At 40.1% G+C, this 16,432-nt stretch overlaps 1 protein-coding gene across 1 annotated transcript; it reads right to left on the reverse strand.

Moving 5' to 3' along the window:
- Positions 1 to 2,016: 2,016 nt before the first annotated feature.
- Positions 2,017 to 14,817, reverse strand: cdk2 (cyclin-dependent kinase 2). The gene is made up of 7 exons (NM_001008135.1): positions 14,626 to 14,817; positions 11,369 to 11,446; positions 9,533 to 9,653; positions 6,027 to 6,197; positions 5,702 to 5,803; positions 4,087 to 4,290; positions 2,017 to 2,993 (listed from the first exon to the last, which is right to left on the reverse strand). Exons 1-7 carry the CDS (start codon positions 14,739 to 14,741, stop codon positions 2,892 to 2,894), a joined length of 894 nt encoding a protein of 297 aa, NP_001008136.1. The 5' UTR covers positions 14,742 to 14,817; the 3' UTR covers positions 2,017 to 2,891.
- Positions 14,818 to 16,432: the final 1,615 nt, after the last annotated feature.

Genomic DNA, 16,432 nt, shown 5'->3' on the forward strand with positions numbered 1-16,432 from the left:
TATTACAGTGTTTATGGGAAATTATTCATTCTAGCATTTGAAATGTAATGCTCAAACCCATGAATGCTGTTGCCTCACCTAAAACACGTAAATAAGTATTTCAATTCCAAACTACCAAAACGCAAATCTAGGCTTAGGGGCTGATTCATCAAAGTACAAGTTTGAATCCCGAAATGGGTAAAATTCAGATTAGATGATCATTTCTGATGATCGGAAATGTCACAAAAAAATCCTATGTATCATGATATCGTATTGGCGAACGATCATAAACAGCGGGAAAACCTTTCTGACTTTGATCCTTCTGTGCATGATTTTGGAAGCCTCCCATAGGACTCAATGGCCTACCTGTGTGGCCCCCCACCTGTCTGGCTGCTTTGATGGCTTACCTTTGTGTAAGCTTTAAATGGTATCAGTACTGGCCCCCTGCATGGTCCACACCTCAGAATCAGACTGTAAACCCCCTGTATTGTTTAATCACACCTCTGGCTCAGATTGTAATCACCCACATTGCTCATCTCTTCACACCTCAGACAGCAGTAGAAACCCACAAATAAACCCTGCACACTATAAAAAGAACATATACTGATGTGGTACTCCAATTAAAAAGTTTTTTAATATATACAGTAGTTATTGTGCAGACTGTAGGAACACTGCCAGCATTGTGTCACTGTATGCTGCCTGTGTGTGCCATACTCTGCCTGCCCTATGCTGCCTGTGTGTGCCTTACACAAAGGCACCATAGGGCAGGCAGAGTATGGCACACACAGGTAGCATAGGACAGGCAGAGTATAGCACACAGGCAGCATAGGGCAGGCAGTTTATTGCACACACAGGCAGGGTAGGGAAGGCAGAGTATAGCACACACAGGCAGCATAGGACAGGCAGTGTATGGCACACACAGGCAGCATAGGGCAGGCACAATATGGCAAACAGGCAGCAAAGGGCAGGCAGAGTATGGCACACACAGGCGGATATTTGCTGTACTACCACCATTAATATGGGTATGGTCATGCAATAATGTGGGTGTTTAAAAAGGGGAGTGGTCAAAATTGGCTTCCATTATCGGCCCTCCACCATGTAGGCCAGAAAAATCACGGCCCTCGGTGCCACAGAAGTTGGACAGCACTGGCATAAGGTATACTACATACATACTACTCTATTACAAACGAGATATACATTGGACAGGCCAAGACTGGAATTCAAAATAGGCCCTGACATTTTAAGTACACAGAGGCCCAGACAGCACCCCCCCCCCCCCACAGGCCCATAAAATAGTGACGGTGGCATCTTACAGCATCCCCTCTGGCATTTTCCAGAATCCACAGATTGCAAGTCTGGGCCTGACAGTGGGAATTTTCTACCTCATTATTTAGGAATAAAAAGGAAGGTGAATAAGAATTACAAAGCTAAACATTTTAGGAAATGCACCACCCTTTAAGAAAATGGGCCAAGTGATGATTATTGCAGCAGTTCTTTTCCCACACCATATCAAAGCAATCATGCTATTCTCAAATGACACTGTAGGGCTTAGAGCAGAATATCATTTTCACTTAAAGACTGTTCATTCATAGTGTTGGATAATGATGTCTTGTTATGTGCCCAGGCAGAATTTGTGAATATGCCACATGTACCTCTGCCTGTAGCAATATTTTTTTGAATTTGAATACAAGGTAAAAATGCACTGGCTAAATATTAATGTGTATTAGGTATATAGTTATCAGCAGCAAAACTGTATAAGCCATAGCACATAATAGTAACCAAACCATAACCATGTGTTCCATACAATAAATTACATGAAACCTTTTGAAGAAAGTTAACTTAGATAGAATCATACCTATAGCTGCAATTCTGACTCATTTTTTGGCAGCTGTTCAGGTTGATACTGTCAGCATTGCTAATGTGTTTTTACAGCAATGTGTCATACATTACAACCATATTCAAATACAGCTAGTATATTTTATGTACTCTCCAAACCAATGGCGATTTGAAACGTATACATTTAGAATAACTAAAGTATACTAGAGAACTGTACTTTATTTTAAAACTCTTCACCAGCATAGTAATAATATTATTTTAATTAACTTTAGGACTAACATCACAGGTACAGACTAAAACACACATTGAACAGTTAAAACATAATTTTAAAAGTAGTTGCATCCAAAAATAAAAGGTGCAAAAACAACATTTTACAAAAGAGATTTCTTGTTTTGTTGTAGAACTTCCTCTTAATACTTTTATCTATGTTCTGCACACAATATTTAACACATATGGTTCATAGTGTGCTGTACAGCATCCTAACCTATTTCAACAATGCTACCAGTTGTGCCTGTATTACAAGCATACAAGGTATGTTGAGACGGACATTGGATATAATAATTCAGTAGAGAATATTGCAATTTTACATTTCACAGAGCATTAGGAAGTCTAAAATATTCCACTCAATGAAATATGCTAGAAAATAAATAGCAGCACCAAAGTGCTTATAGCGCCTGACCTAAAAAGGTGACTTGCTCCTTAAAAACGGATGCATTTTTTTTTTTTTTGCACACACCATTAAGAGTAAAAAGTTTTGGTAATCTGAAAATAGAAAGAGAAAAAAGAAATTAACTTGCTGAACCGAGTTACAAGATTAAAATCCTAGCTGTTTATACTCTTCAGGAGATTCCCAAACTGTAGATGTCGAAAGAATTTGAAAGTAGTTGGATTATAGCATGAAAAACTTCTTTTGCAAAGGAACAATTTACTTAAAAATGATGCCAATTCTCTGTACTTTGTGAAATAGATCTGATGGATACAGAGTTATTCTTACAAGGGTGGTTGCCAAGTTCCACACTGCTCATTTTCTGTCATCTCCTTATAAACTATTGTACGCTTCTCCTCCATGTGTACATCTAAATCAGATGCGGAGTTGGTCTGCTCACATCTCGGAAGAAAGCATGGGTCAGCGCTGCTTTAGCAGAAATCCGCTTGTTGGAGTCATACTGAAGCATTTGCTGGAAAGAGAAGTAGAACATAGTTGGATGAGATCACTGAAAGGACATCGCTAAATAAAAATATAAAACTGGCAACAACCTGATGTCATATCTGATCATTTACATACTATCTTTTGTGTCCGGTATCACCTTTATACCACTTTTGTTATTTTTTTATTTCAAAAGTGTTACCCTGTAAACATACTATCTTTTATAACCTCTTAAGGTCCCATACAGGGGCCGATTGTAGCTGCCGATATCGGTCCCTTGGACTGATTCGGCAGCTTATCGGCCCATGTAGGGGCAGAAACGAGGGGCCTGGCCGACCGATATCTGGCCTGAAATTGGCCAGATATCGACCGGCCAGGTTAGAAAATTCAGTCGGATCGGGGACCGCATCGGTCCCCAAACCAACTGTCCCTTGCCGCCAATATAATTTGATCGTTTGGCCCCAGGGCCAATATATCCCGTAGGTGGGGATCTCAGCGTGTATGGGAACCTTTAACTATTAAATCATGATAACAGTTCATGTCACTATCAGCAACTCATCAAATCATTTTAAATGGGGATGTTTACCTTTATATCACTAAAATAAACATTTTGCAATCTAATAAATATTGACAATTTGCTTTTATGGACAAATCGCAGGTGGGATGGCATACGCGGCGTGGCGATTTGCCGAAGTCGTGGAAGTTGCCTTGATAGGAAACTTCCGCGACTTTGGCAAATCACTGTGCCGGTGTATGCCATCCCACCGGCGATTTACGTTCTCGCCGGTAGGATGGCATTTCGGGGAGATTAGTCGCCGTCTGTCAGCCCTAAAGGTGAACATCCCCTTTAATTACCTTATTATATCAAACCCATTCACTATCTATCATATTAATCTTCATTGGATTATCATGAAAGGTGCATGTGTAGACTTAGGTGGTACTGGTTAAAAGATACATATAAAAAACTCATACATCCACTATTAGTCAGTAAAGGGGTTGGGGTATCCTAATGAGAACAGTACATGTTCCCTTGCCAGGGCTTAATTTATACAAATTTTACAAAAAAAAAAAAAAGCCTGATATAATAAGATCCCTGTTAGAAATACATCCAAACACACACTTACAGCTAAAAGGTCTCTACCATCATCATCCAAAGGTGGCACCACTTTGCTAAAGTCCTGTCGGACCCACTTAGGAAAGGTTGACTTGTAATCTGGCATAGTTGTCACTCCTGGCCAGGACACTTCATCAGGGGTCCCCAGTGTTCGAAAGATGCGAAAGAGCTGATCAATTTCAGAATCTCCAGGAAAAAGTGCTCTCCTAGTGATCTAGCATAAGGGATAAACAAATGCATTTAAGTTCAGACTAGATTAAAAAAGGAGTGTTATAGTTAGTTTAGTACTACTTTAAATGTAGTTGAAAGATTTATGTTGAAGAAACAAAATTAAAGTAGCTATAGATATAGCTGCACTTTTTAAAATCTAATTTAACTACATTTAAAGTAGTACTAAAGAATGAAAATGCTGCACATTATGTTTAGGGGTTCTGTACGAACCAAAGGCCAACACAGCCCTTTAACAAGGAACATCTGGCTCTATGAAACCAGAAACAAGGATAATTTAGTAATTAATTCTGATTTCTTTTACATTGCAGTTCAGAAATAATTTGAGACGACCCCCTAAGTTCTCAACAGCTAGTCAGACACGTCTGAGAATGTGCATGTCACTGACACTCCTAACAGAATACAAGATGGTGAGCTCTTATGAGAGCTTCAAAGATCTGGATTAATACTGTTATAGGGGTTGCTGAACCTTCAGGCTGGGGTAGTAAGTTCAGTATATAAAATACAGCTTTCCAACCATATCTTTAGGGTTTAGTACTCCTTTAAACAGGACAACACTATGGACCTTGCCGTTAATCCAAAGGTCCACTGCATATTTTTCCCATTTAAGAGTTAAAATGACCAGAAAAAAACAGCTATATTTTGAAATATACACAGAGAGTGGCAATTTCCATTACAAAATGTATTTGACTTGTAGCAAAAATGTTATAGGTTAATAGCTGATCTACAACACAGAGGTGGAGCATAACCTTCGGCTATTTAGATGCCTGTTGCCCAGTTGCAAGGTAAAACCCTTAGACCACAACCACCAAGTGGTCATTGCTAAATCAGGCAGTGACCGAGGTTCACGCCAGTGAATTTATAATGACACCACAGATTACAGCCACAGTCCATCATTATCCCAGTTATCCCTTCAAGATACAAATTCCTTTATCAGCAGTTCTAACCACACATAAAGCTCCCTAGTATGACCCTCTTACATCCAAGATTTTAGAGGAAGGAAGTACTGGGTCAAAGCTTTTATGATTTCAACCACACTGAAGTCACGCTGTGTGGAATACATTACAGCCATTATTCTCATCTTGGCGACAAAATTCTGCTATGTTAGGCCTGCATTCTTGCTAAACAATTTCCGATTTTTTTCCTCCAGGCAGAGACACAATCAGCAGACACCAAAAAGGGCAGCTAAATGATACATTATCACAGTTAGGATAATAAATATTAGACAAAATATTCTCCAAGAATAATACAAAAGCAGAAATGTGTAAACCATATGTATCATACAAACATTAAAACTGCATTGCAAAAATGTTTCTTTTGTTTGGAAAACTATCAACCACACAGCTATTTATAGCTACTGAGAAGAAATGCAACAATATGTATAAACCTGTTTATACCATTTCTGCAAATATACATCCCAGGCTCCAGATATCTACAGCCGTGGAGTAGAACTTGCAGCCAAGAAGAATTTCTGGTGCTCTGTACCACAGGGTGACAACCTAAAGAGAGTAAGAATAATGGATCATTGAAACTGCAGCTGCATGCATAATAATTATACAGACATTTTCTTTTGCGTTTATAAATCATATCCAACATATAACGGGAACCTGAGATAACTGCGGTGTGAAATGTTTAGTCACACCTTAAACAAATAGAGCTCTTACTTTCAAATAAGTGAATAAAACGTTCTACTATGGGAGGCCAGATGCTTTAGACACTAACCTCATGAGTATAGGTTCTCACAGGCACACCAAATGCCCGAGCTAGTCCAAAGTCGGCAAGTTTGATGGCACCCTCAGAATTAATAAGCAGGTTCTGTGGTTTTAAGTCACGATGTAAGACACGATGTGAGTGGCAGAAAGCCAAACCTTGGAGCAACTGGAACAGATAGCTCTGTTGATAGAGGAATAAAAAAAAAAAATATTCATAGAGAGTATTGCTCATCATATGCAACATATGTAGAACAGTATAGGGCTATTAAGATTTTGAACTAGCCAATAATCATGTCAACTTCAAAATTTGAATTTTACCTTAAAATATTTTGCTCATGTAAATTTAGAAATAAAAATTGATTTCAACATGTATATGTCATACTCCAAACTGAAATTGAAGATACTATATTTCCATCAAGACTCCAAAGGGCACAAATACAAAACAAAAAAAGGAAGCAATTACAAATTAAGAGCTGTGCAGACAGGATTTGTTCATCGTGAAGTCCTTAAGCTGCAATCTGATCATTATTAATTGCAAATCACAGAATCTATGAGAAACAATGAAGTCTAAGCATATATACCTACATAATTGGCAGGTCTGCTGAAAGGATATGAGATATAGCTTATTAGGGATAAGGTAGCCTCTATTTAAATAAAAATGGACATTAGAAGCCACCTCAGTTTTGTGACTTCAGGTTTCTTTAGTACAGTTAAATCTTCAGTGAGTTCAATATTCTTATATTTGAGTAAAGAGCACATTGTTATTGAAATATTTAGCTACCAATTGCTTTCACAGGCAAAAAATCCTTTAACTAAATCTTAACAATGTATCCCACTCCTGGTGGAGGCAAAACCACTTTGCCTATGCAATCAAGCTGAGAGAAATGAGCGCCACACATGGGGAAATAGCCAGAAACTGCAAACTTGATTCAAATGTTCCCTTATTTGAGATTTCAGACTACCAAGCAATCGATAGACCTGTATTTTTTTTCTTACAAGTCAATAAACGCTGCAATTCATAAAATCTGTCAGCATTAGTAACTAAACTCTTAAATGCTGGCCATACTTTTAAACATGGATCTCTGCCACCCAAGAGCAGATCCAAATATCAGATCATTCTGTGGACCTAAAGCAGTGGTCCCCAACCAGTGGCTCAGGGCAACATGTTGCTCCCCAACCCCTTGGATGTTGCACTCAGTGCCCCCAAACCAGGTAGTTATTTTTGAATTCCTGACTTGGGGGCAAGCTTTGGTTGAATAAAAACAAGATTTCCTACCAAATAAAGCCTCCTGTAAGCTGATAGTGTGCATAGAGGCTCCCTAATAGCCAATTTTAGCACCTCCATAAACTTTTATGGTGCTTGTGTTGCTCTCCAAGTCTTTTTACATTTGACTGTGGCTCATGAGTGAGAAAGGTTGGGGAACCCTGACCTAAAGGATCCAGCAGTGCCCTATTCAGCAGCTTTTACTGCAGCAAGTATGGCCAGCTTTATTTAAATCACAAACTTAAAAATACAATTATCAAAGACATACAAAGAACATCTAATCTCTTTGCTACCACCATGCACATCCAAGTAGCTGTGTCTTACAATCTGTGGATTGTACAATATTGACTATATTGTTATTGCTCACATTTAAATTAAATTTAAGTATATTATAGAATGCACTGCGCTTAGAAACTTTTTAATTGGTTTTCATTTTTATAGTTTTTGAATTGTATTCTAGTTTTTTTCTAGCTGTCAGATGGGGGTCACTGAGTCTATCAGCCAAAAAACTATTGCTCTGTGAGGCTACAATTGTTAATGTTTATTATCTTTCTTGTCATACACTTTCCTATTCATATTCCAATTTGGTTGCTATGTAAACTGGACCATAGCAACCAACTAACTGCTGACATTCCACAGTGAAGAACTTCTGGAAAAAAATGCTAAATAATTTAAAAACCACTAAAAATAAAAATGAAAGTAGTCTTAGAATATGAATGCCAACATCATACTAAAAAGATAAATACAAGGTGAACTACCCCTTTACTTAAAAAAAAAAAAAAAAAAAAAAAAATGCCTGCTCTAGATAGTAACCAGCGTACCTCCTTTAACAGATTTGTTTCTGGTACACTATAAATGGTAAATACCCTCAGCTCTTGCCAGAAGCACTTTTATTGCTCTTAAAATGTGTCCAACACTCATAGTAATTTAGTGTATCTACAGACATATAGGTTGTTAAAGAAGTGGAATCACACAAATTCAGGCATATTTTATGTTAACCTGTAAATTATACACTTTTTTTTGTTATTTTTTAATGGAAACTGATACAGTTGTACCAGCATACACACTGGTTTGTACCAGAAGAAGAGGTCTTATTATGAGAAGTGGTGAAAAGTGGAAAGGAGTGGCTTGGCTGACCTGCTGATGATTTATTTGCTAATGCTTTAATGATACCTTTACATTTCCTGGTGTTATTGGTCCTTGAGTTTTTATTACTACTATCCTTTAATTATATAGGAGCAACATATTACGCATCATTCACATCAGTCTAAGCAAATCTAAATCTCAGTCAGTTAATTTGGGTATGTGGTATGTATAGGAGGTAACCCACACATGCAAGAACACCTTGCAGATAGTGCTCAGGCTGGAATCAAAAAGTTTATTAAACCCTTTATAATTTAAATGTTTTGAAGAGTTGAAAGTATAATTATTTACCCCATTGTTTTTCTTAAAGATGTTAGCTAGCCTCAGCTAGCAGTTTTAGCCTTCTACAAGACTACACTGTCAAGGAACGTGGCTATTGACAACCTGCTTCTCTTCATAATTACAGTATATTCTAGTTATGCAATCCTTTCTTATGTGATGTGTAGCCCTGCAGGTCACATTATAATAATGAGTGATCTCCTAACATTTGCTCAGACTGTATAAGAGAAGCCATACACTGACAATGTACTTGTTTCCTATGAACTAATAAAGCCATGTTCACCTTTAAGTATGATGTAGACATTGATATACCGAGACAATTAGAAATTGGTTTTCATTTTTTGTTTAGCAGCTCTCCAGTTTGGTATTTCAGCAGATATGTGGTTGCTAGGGTCTTAGCAACCAGGCAGTGTTGTGAATGAGACACTAATATGAATAGAAGAGGGATTAAATAAAAAGATAACAATGAAAATAAAGTTGTAGCCTCAAAGAGAAAAAGTTAGGCTAGCGGGGTCAGTGACACCCATGTAAAAGCTGGAAAGATGTAGACAAAGGCGGCAAATAATTAAAAAAAAACAAACTATAAATAATGTAGACAAATTGCAAAGTTGCTTGGAATAGGACATTCTATAACATAATAAAAGATTTCTTGAAGGTGAACCACCCCTTTAACAAGACTGTCAGTACTTTTTTTCTACAGTTAAATTAGTCCCCACAACCCTCCCATTTCTTATTTATTATTTTGCATAGGTACTGAAAATGCAATTTTTGCATTAATTTGCATTAATGTTACAGTGTTCTTAAGTGTAATAGGCACATGTATTTCTTACTTTAACTAGGGCTAGTGAAATTCCAGAAATGTTTGAACCGTCCATGAATTTCTTCAGATCTTGGTTAAGGAACTCAAATACAAGGTAGAGCTTGTTTTCTGTATGAATGACATCAAGAAGCCTGTAAAAGAAACAAAACATATGCAAAATGTAAAAAAGGAAATATTAAATGTGACAAGCCAGAGATGTATGTATGTATAACTTTATTTATAAAGCGCCACAAGGGTACACAGCGCTGTACAATCTTACAATATACAAAATTACACACAGAGAGGACAAGTGTTATAATAAATACAATAAAGAAGTATAAATACACAGGGAGTAAATGCCATGTGGTATGAGACACAGTAGGAAGGAGGTCCCTGCCCTGTAGAGCTTACAATCTAAGTGGTTGGGTAACATACAGGCACATATTGGAAGGTAAGAGTGCACTAGGTATGGGCATTTGCCCTTAAGCGCAGGACTAGGCAAAATAATGTTTTAGTGCTCCAGAAGGTAGCATCTGAGTTTTATCTTAAAGAGTGGGTGAGTGTTCCCAACGGAGAGATTCAGGGATAGAGTTCCAGAGGTAAGGAGCAGCGAGATAGAAAGGTTTAAGACGAGATAGCGCAGCGGGTGTGGATGGTGTAAAAAGACGGAGGCTCTGAGAGGAGCGGAGGAGACGACCAGGAAAGTGAAGAGAGACCAGTGAAAAAATGTAGTGAGGAGCAGGAGTGAAGGGCTTTGAATGTTAGCAGAAAGATTTTGTATGCTATCCTTTGCTTAACAGGCAGCCATGCTAGAGAGCTTAAGTGAGGCTGAACAGGTTCCCTTTAGGAGAGAACAGGAGGACCCTGGCAGCAGAGTATAAGATTGATTGCAGGGGAGAGAGGTGGGAGTCTGGGAGAGACTAAGTGGGAAAGGATAAGGGCATGGATTAGTGTTTTAGCTGTTATTTGTGAAAGAAAGGGACGTATCTTGGCAATATTGCTGAGGAAAAAGCGGCAGGTTTTAGCAGTGTTACTAATATGGTTAGAGAAGGAGAGGGACTGTTCAAAAATGACCCCAAGGCAGCGTGCTGAATTAACAGGTTTAATTGTCATGCCGTCAATAGTAATGGTGAAAGGAGGAGAAGGGCTAGGTTTGGCCATCAGCTCTGTTTTAGCTAGGTTAAGTTTGAGGTGGCATTGGTTCATCCAGGAGGAGATAGCCAGGAGGCAGTTAGCTATCTGGGTTTGAAAATAAGAGGTTAGTGCAGGGGTGCCTAAATATATATGGATGTCATCTGCATATAAGTGATATTTAAGACCAAAAGAAGAAATAAGGTCTCCTAAAGAAAGAGTGTACAGGGAGAACAGCAAAGGACCAAGCACAGAGCCCTGAGGCACCCCCACACTAAGCGGAACCGAGGTAGAGGATTTGTTAGCAAGAGCAACAGAGAAGGAGCAGTTAGAAAGATAGGAAGAGAACCAGGATGCTGCCTGATCCCGGATACCCAGAGAATAGAGAATTTGCATAAGGACAGAATGGTCGACAGTATCAAAAGCAGAGGAAAGGTCAAGGAGAATGAGAACTGAGTAGTGTCCTTTGGCCTTGGCAGTCTGGAGATCATTTGCCACTCTACATAAGGCCGTCTCAGTGGAGTGCGCAGGCCGAAAACCAGACTGCATAGGGTCCGGCAGATTATGGGTGCAGAGGAAGTTAGTGACACAAGAAAAGACAAGATGTTCCAGGAGTTTAGAGGCTAGGGGAAGGAGAGAGACTGGACGATAGATAGGCAGGATGGGTCCAGTGTAGCTTTTTTAAGAATGGGAGATACAAGATTCGGAGATATAATACAGCCCTAAAGTCACCTACTTCACAATATTGGGATGGTTCAATTCTTTGAGGAGGGAAATTTCCCGGATGGCTGTGCTTGGAACTCCTTCTGTCTCACTGCAAAAAAAAAAAACAAAACACAAAAGTTAAGGTGGAAGTCAGAAAAAAAAATCCACAACCAATACACAGATGTTTATACCGCCCCCCCCCCATCCTAAGCAATCATTTCATTAGCACAAGCCTCTGCACCTACCATTAAAAGTTGCCTAGAGTATACAGTGTTTTATGTTTTCCCTACCAATGTGTAATATAAGGCTAGAAATCCCAATATAGTTATAGTATATATATAGTGTTATGTCAAGGATAGGCTAGGCAGTAGAAACTAGCTGCAAGAAAAGTGATTTGTCGTGTTTTTAATCTGAGCAGTGACTTCATGTTAAACAGAAAGCCGCAGGGAATTTATCCAACCAGACGGAGATGATTGCTGATGAGACACTTTGCCCAGAAGCTTGAATCTTGCTATTCCCTCTTACCTAGTCACCCTCGCTGCAGCCTAAATATAATCATTACAAACTGACAAACCAATACAAAACATAAAAACTCCTTGAATGTTCAAGCAAAAGTGTATTTGTAATTGCTATCTTTAACTAAAAACAAGTCATAGAAAAAAATGAAATTTTTCATTTGCTTTAAACAGTATCTAGTTTACACAGGCAGAAAAACAATTTGTTTACTTGCGCCAGATAAAATATAAAATATATTACAGCGCAATGAATTGTACCAAAGAACGTGTTTGCATGTGAATGTTGGGAAGCACAGGAAAGTTTCTAACTGGGAGTACAATTAATTAGATTAAAGGCACTGGTAAATGTAACAATTCTGGAGGGTTTTTCTCAAAGTTGATAAATGGTGCAAATCACTCCTATTAATTTGAGTGACAATCATCTGGAATCACTAACTGCTACATGGTTATTGAGAATTATCCTTCAGACCAATGCAGCAGCTGACAGGCCTCTCCGACCAATATCTGGCCTAAAATTGGCCAGATGTCAATCAGGCAGGTTTCATTTTCTTGTCAGAGTGGGGAGTGCATTGGTTCATTGATGCAGTCCTCAGTCCAATGGTTCCTATTGCCATCGCTGTAATTTCATTACTCCACTCGCATTAGCTGGAAAGATCTGCTGCTTTGACAACCTTCCTAAACAATCAGATCCGATGGCATATGGACACCTTAAGATTCTTGGTGGAACACCTTCTGACACTTCCGATTAAGCTGTTCTAACTTGTGACTGACTGACTACGGAAGGAATTCCTTGCACTGTGACCATAATAACTGCTGGGAAAACATGTGTGGTGCTTTGTTTTTCCAGTCCAGAAAAACAAAGTACAGCATACATTTTCCCATTGACGATCTACATTATTGCCGATTGGAAAGCATTTTGGGGAGATTAGTAGCCTAAGGTAGCACAAATTTATCGTTTATGACTTATCTCACCTCATGTGCCAGTACCCTTAGGTTTGATACAGTAGCTTTCATACCATATAACCTCATTCTGACAGATGCTTCAGTCACAAGTTAGAAAAGACTCTTATTATCAATCACACGCTGCTTAAGTGTCTGAGCCAGGAAAAGGCACCCAGAGACTACATGGAATGCTTAAAGCAAAAGGACAGCTGCAGTTGCAATAAAACCTTCAACCATTTCTGTTTGACACTGTCATAGCAGTAGATTGAAGGAAGTTATTACAATGCAATCAACAATATCATCACAATTACAGCAATCATGTTTTCCATCAAGAGAACAGTGTGTACATTAAATAATCAGATAGTGATCAATCATTTGCTGAGATAGGTTAAGGTTAGGGCTCTATGCAACTTCTTCCTCTCCTAACTGTAAAAGTGTTGGAATGAGTTGGACACTTGCTGTGAGCCAGGTCTGATCACCCAGCTTCAGCGCCCAACCTCATTAATACCCTTGTAGCTCAACGGAAGTGAATCCTAGAAATTCCGTTGAAGGTCAATTTCAACATCAAATGCAAAGCCTTACCAGAAGACTATTATATATTATAGCAGCAGAGGATGGACCAACTTCATGGTTTTTGGATATATGTTTCTTATAATACACACCCAGCAGGGTGATATATGTATCAATGTATGAATAAATACCATTTTGTTAAATGCTGAAATCCAGCTTCAAAACAGTTCTTCTCTTTATTGATGTTGCAAACTGTAAAAACTTCCCCACAGCTTACAGACAGCATGCAATCTACAAAACCCAAAATCCTCATATTCCTTTCCTTATTGACATCACATGTGCAGGGAATTGTGGGATTTGGAGTGAGGACAGTTGACTTGTTACATTTTTTTGAATCCCAAAGTAGTCAGCCAGATCAGCAGAAGAACATAGGGCCAGGCTTAGGGAACTGTTCCAAACCATATTACATTAAAAATCATAAAAGGGCTGCATGTTTTATAATTGATGTATATTGCAAAGTTGCTTGAAATTAAGTTTAGTTTTCCACAATTTTAAGTTGTGTCTAGGTCTGCGGTTCTCAACCTGTGGGTCGGGACCCCTTTAGTGGTCGAAACGAGACACCGCTCCTCTATGGTTGGGGGTCAACACAACATGAGGAGCTGTATTAAAGGGTTGTGGCATTAGGGAGGTTGGGAACCACTGATCTAGGTGGAGTTCACCTTAAAACCTGTGTATGGCCAGAGCCTCATTGCACCCAATGTACCAGTTTGTCAGTGTGTCAATATTGTAGAATATGTTGGTGCTTTAAACATGATTGTAATAATGGAGGTTGTTGAACAATAAAACATTCTGGAACATAACAGTGGTGGACTGTGGGCCAGGACCCATGTACCATCACTTGGGTGACCATTATTATTCATATTGCCCTTGTGTTGTATTTCCCACTGGGCTCTGCCATACTGTATCTGCTGATTGTTTCCTTCTGCTGCAGTAGGAAATGTCATGGTTCTATAGATAATCACACTCATGTTTACCTACAATCCCTGCCCAATACTATCCCTCTGCACTAGTCAGGCACTGGCTGCTATGGGCTAATTATTAGCTGCTTATGTCACATAATGTCACATATGTTCCCTGGGACACCCCTGACACGTCCCCATTTACACAGCCATCACACCTGCCCTGCTGGCTCCCCCTTCATGCTGTGTAATGTTCCTTACTCCCAAACTCCGGATCCCCGGCACATCCCCCCAGCCCCAGCCCCAGCCCCAGCCCCAGCTCCTGGGGAAACAACACAACTTCTGCCCCCGGGGCGACTCACGTGTCCAAGCGAATCTTTTTCAGAGCCACAATCTCCCCGGTCTCTCGGTTCCGCGCTTTGTACACCACCCCGTACGTGCCCTCCCCGATCTTCTCCACCTTCTGGAAATTCTCCATGGCCCCCCGCCACTACTGTAAAATTCAGTCCCACAAATTGGAACCAAATCGGACTCAATAACAGGACGAACTTCCGGGATCCCTACAAAGCTGCCTCCACAAAACTTCCCGCCACTAGTAGGCCACGCCCCCGAATTTCTTATTGGGTAAATGCCTTCTACTCCCGCTCTCCTCTGGGACATCTTGTGACGTCAGTGTGCCTTAAGCCGCCTTTTCTTGTTTTCCCGGGTAGTTGAGTGTGTTGTTACGCACTTATGCACTTTGTTAGTTGCAGATTTGAAACATAAATTGACTTTAACCGCTAGACCAGGGACCCCCAACCTTTTTAACCCATGAGCCACATTCAAATTTATAAAGAATTGAGGAGCAACACAAGCATGGAAATGTACCTGGGGTGCCAAATAAGGAGTATGATTGGCTATTTGGTAGCCCCTATGTGGACTGGCAGCCTACAGGTGGCAGTACATCTGGTTTTACCCAACCAAAACTTGCTTCTAAGCCAGGAATTTAAAAATAAGCACCTGCTTTAGGGCCACTGAGAGCAACATCCAAGGGGTTGGGGAGCAACATGTTACTCCTGGGCCGTTGGTTGGGGATCACTGCGCTAGACAATAGCTTTAAGCCTATTGCAAGGGATGTTGTGGATAGGAGGTCTGTGACATTCATTTTAGAATGTACACGGCGAGTATGTATTTAAAACTGTAACACAATTAGGCTTTTTTGTGAGCTGTGTTAAAACTTATATTGTAGTGTCACCCACTGTGACCTACAGCACTTATATTTGCCTATTTGTGTCTGTTAGTTACCCTCCCATATAGATTGTAAGCTCTACGGGGCAGGGACCTCCTTCCTCTCGTGTCCTCAACTCTTAACTTATTGCTGCTGTATTTATCTGTATTTATTATTATACTTTGTATTTATTATCTTATTAACACCCTGTTTGTATTAATGTATTCTACTGTACAGCACTGCGTACATAAGTAGCGCTTTATAAATAAAGATATACATACAAAATGATAGCCACATGGTAATTGTTAAATTAAAAGCTTAACTACCTGAGCCAATTTATTTATTTGAGAGGCCAGAATTTGTTGTTATACAGCCTGTAGACCAGGGATCCTCAAACTACGGCCACAGGCCGGATCCTGCCCCCAAAGGTAATTTACCTGGCCCTCGCTGCGTCCTCACCCCTGGCTATTACCTGTCTTCCTTATCGCAGTGACGGGAGGACACGGTGGGGGTGATCGGGAGGATGTAGCAGGGAGTAGGCAGCAGGAGTGGGCTGTATGAGGATGGAGCAAGCAGCAGGAGTGGGCTGTATGAGGATGGAGCAAGCAGCAGGAGTGGGCTGTATGAGGATGGAGCAGGCAGCAGGAGTGGGCTGTATGAGGACGGAGCAGGGCGCAGGCAGCAGGAGTGGGCTGTATGAGGAAGGAGCAGGCAGCAGGAGTGGGCTGTATGAGGACGGAGCAGGGCGCAGGCAGCAGGAGTGGGCTGTATGAGGATGGAGCAGGCAGCAGGAGTGGGCTGTATGAGGATGGAGCAGGGCGCAGGCAGCAGGAGTGGGCTGTATGAGGATGGAGCAGGGCGCAGGCAGCAGGAGTGGGCTGTAGTTTGAGGACGGAGCTGTACAGGAGTAAGAAATATCGTATTTAAACTAGAGTAAAAAGAACATCAAATTTTCCAAATGT

The sequence above is a fragment of the Xenopus tropicalis genome, chromosome 2 (genome assembly GCF_000004195.4).
Source record: "Xenopus tropicalis strain Nigerian chromosome 2, UCB_Xtro_10.0, whole genome shotgun sequence".
Lineage (NCBI taxonomy): Eukaryota > Metazoa > Chordata > Amphibia > Anura > Pipidae > Xenopus > Xenopus tropicalis.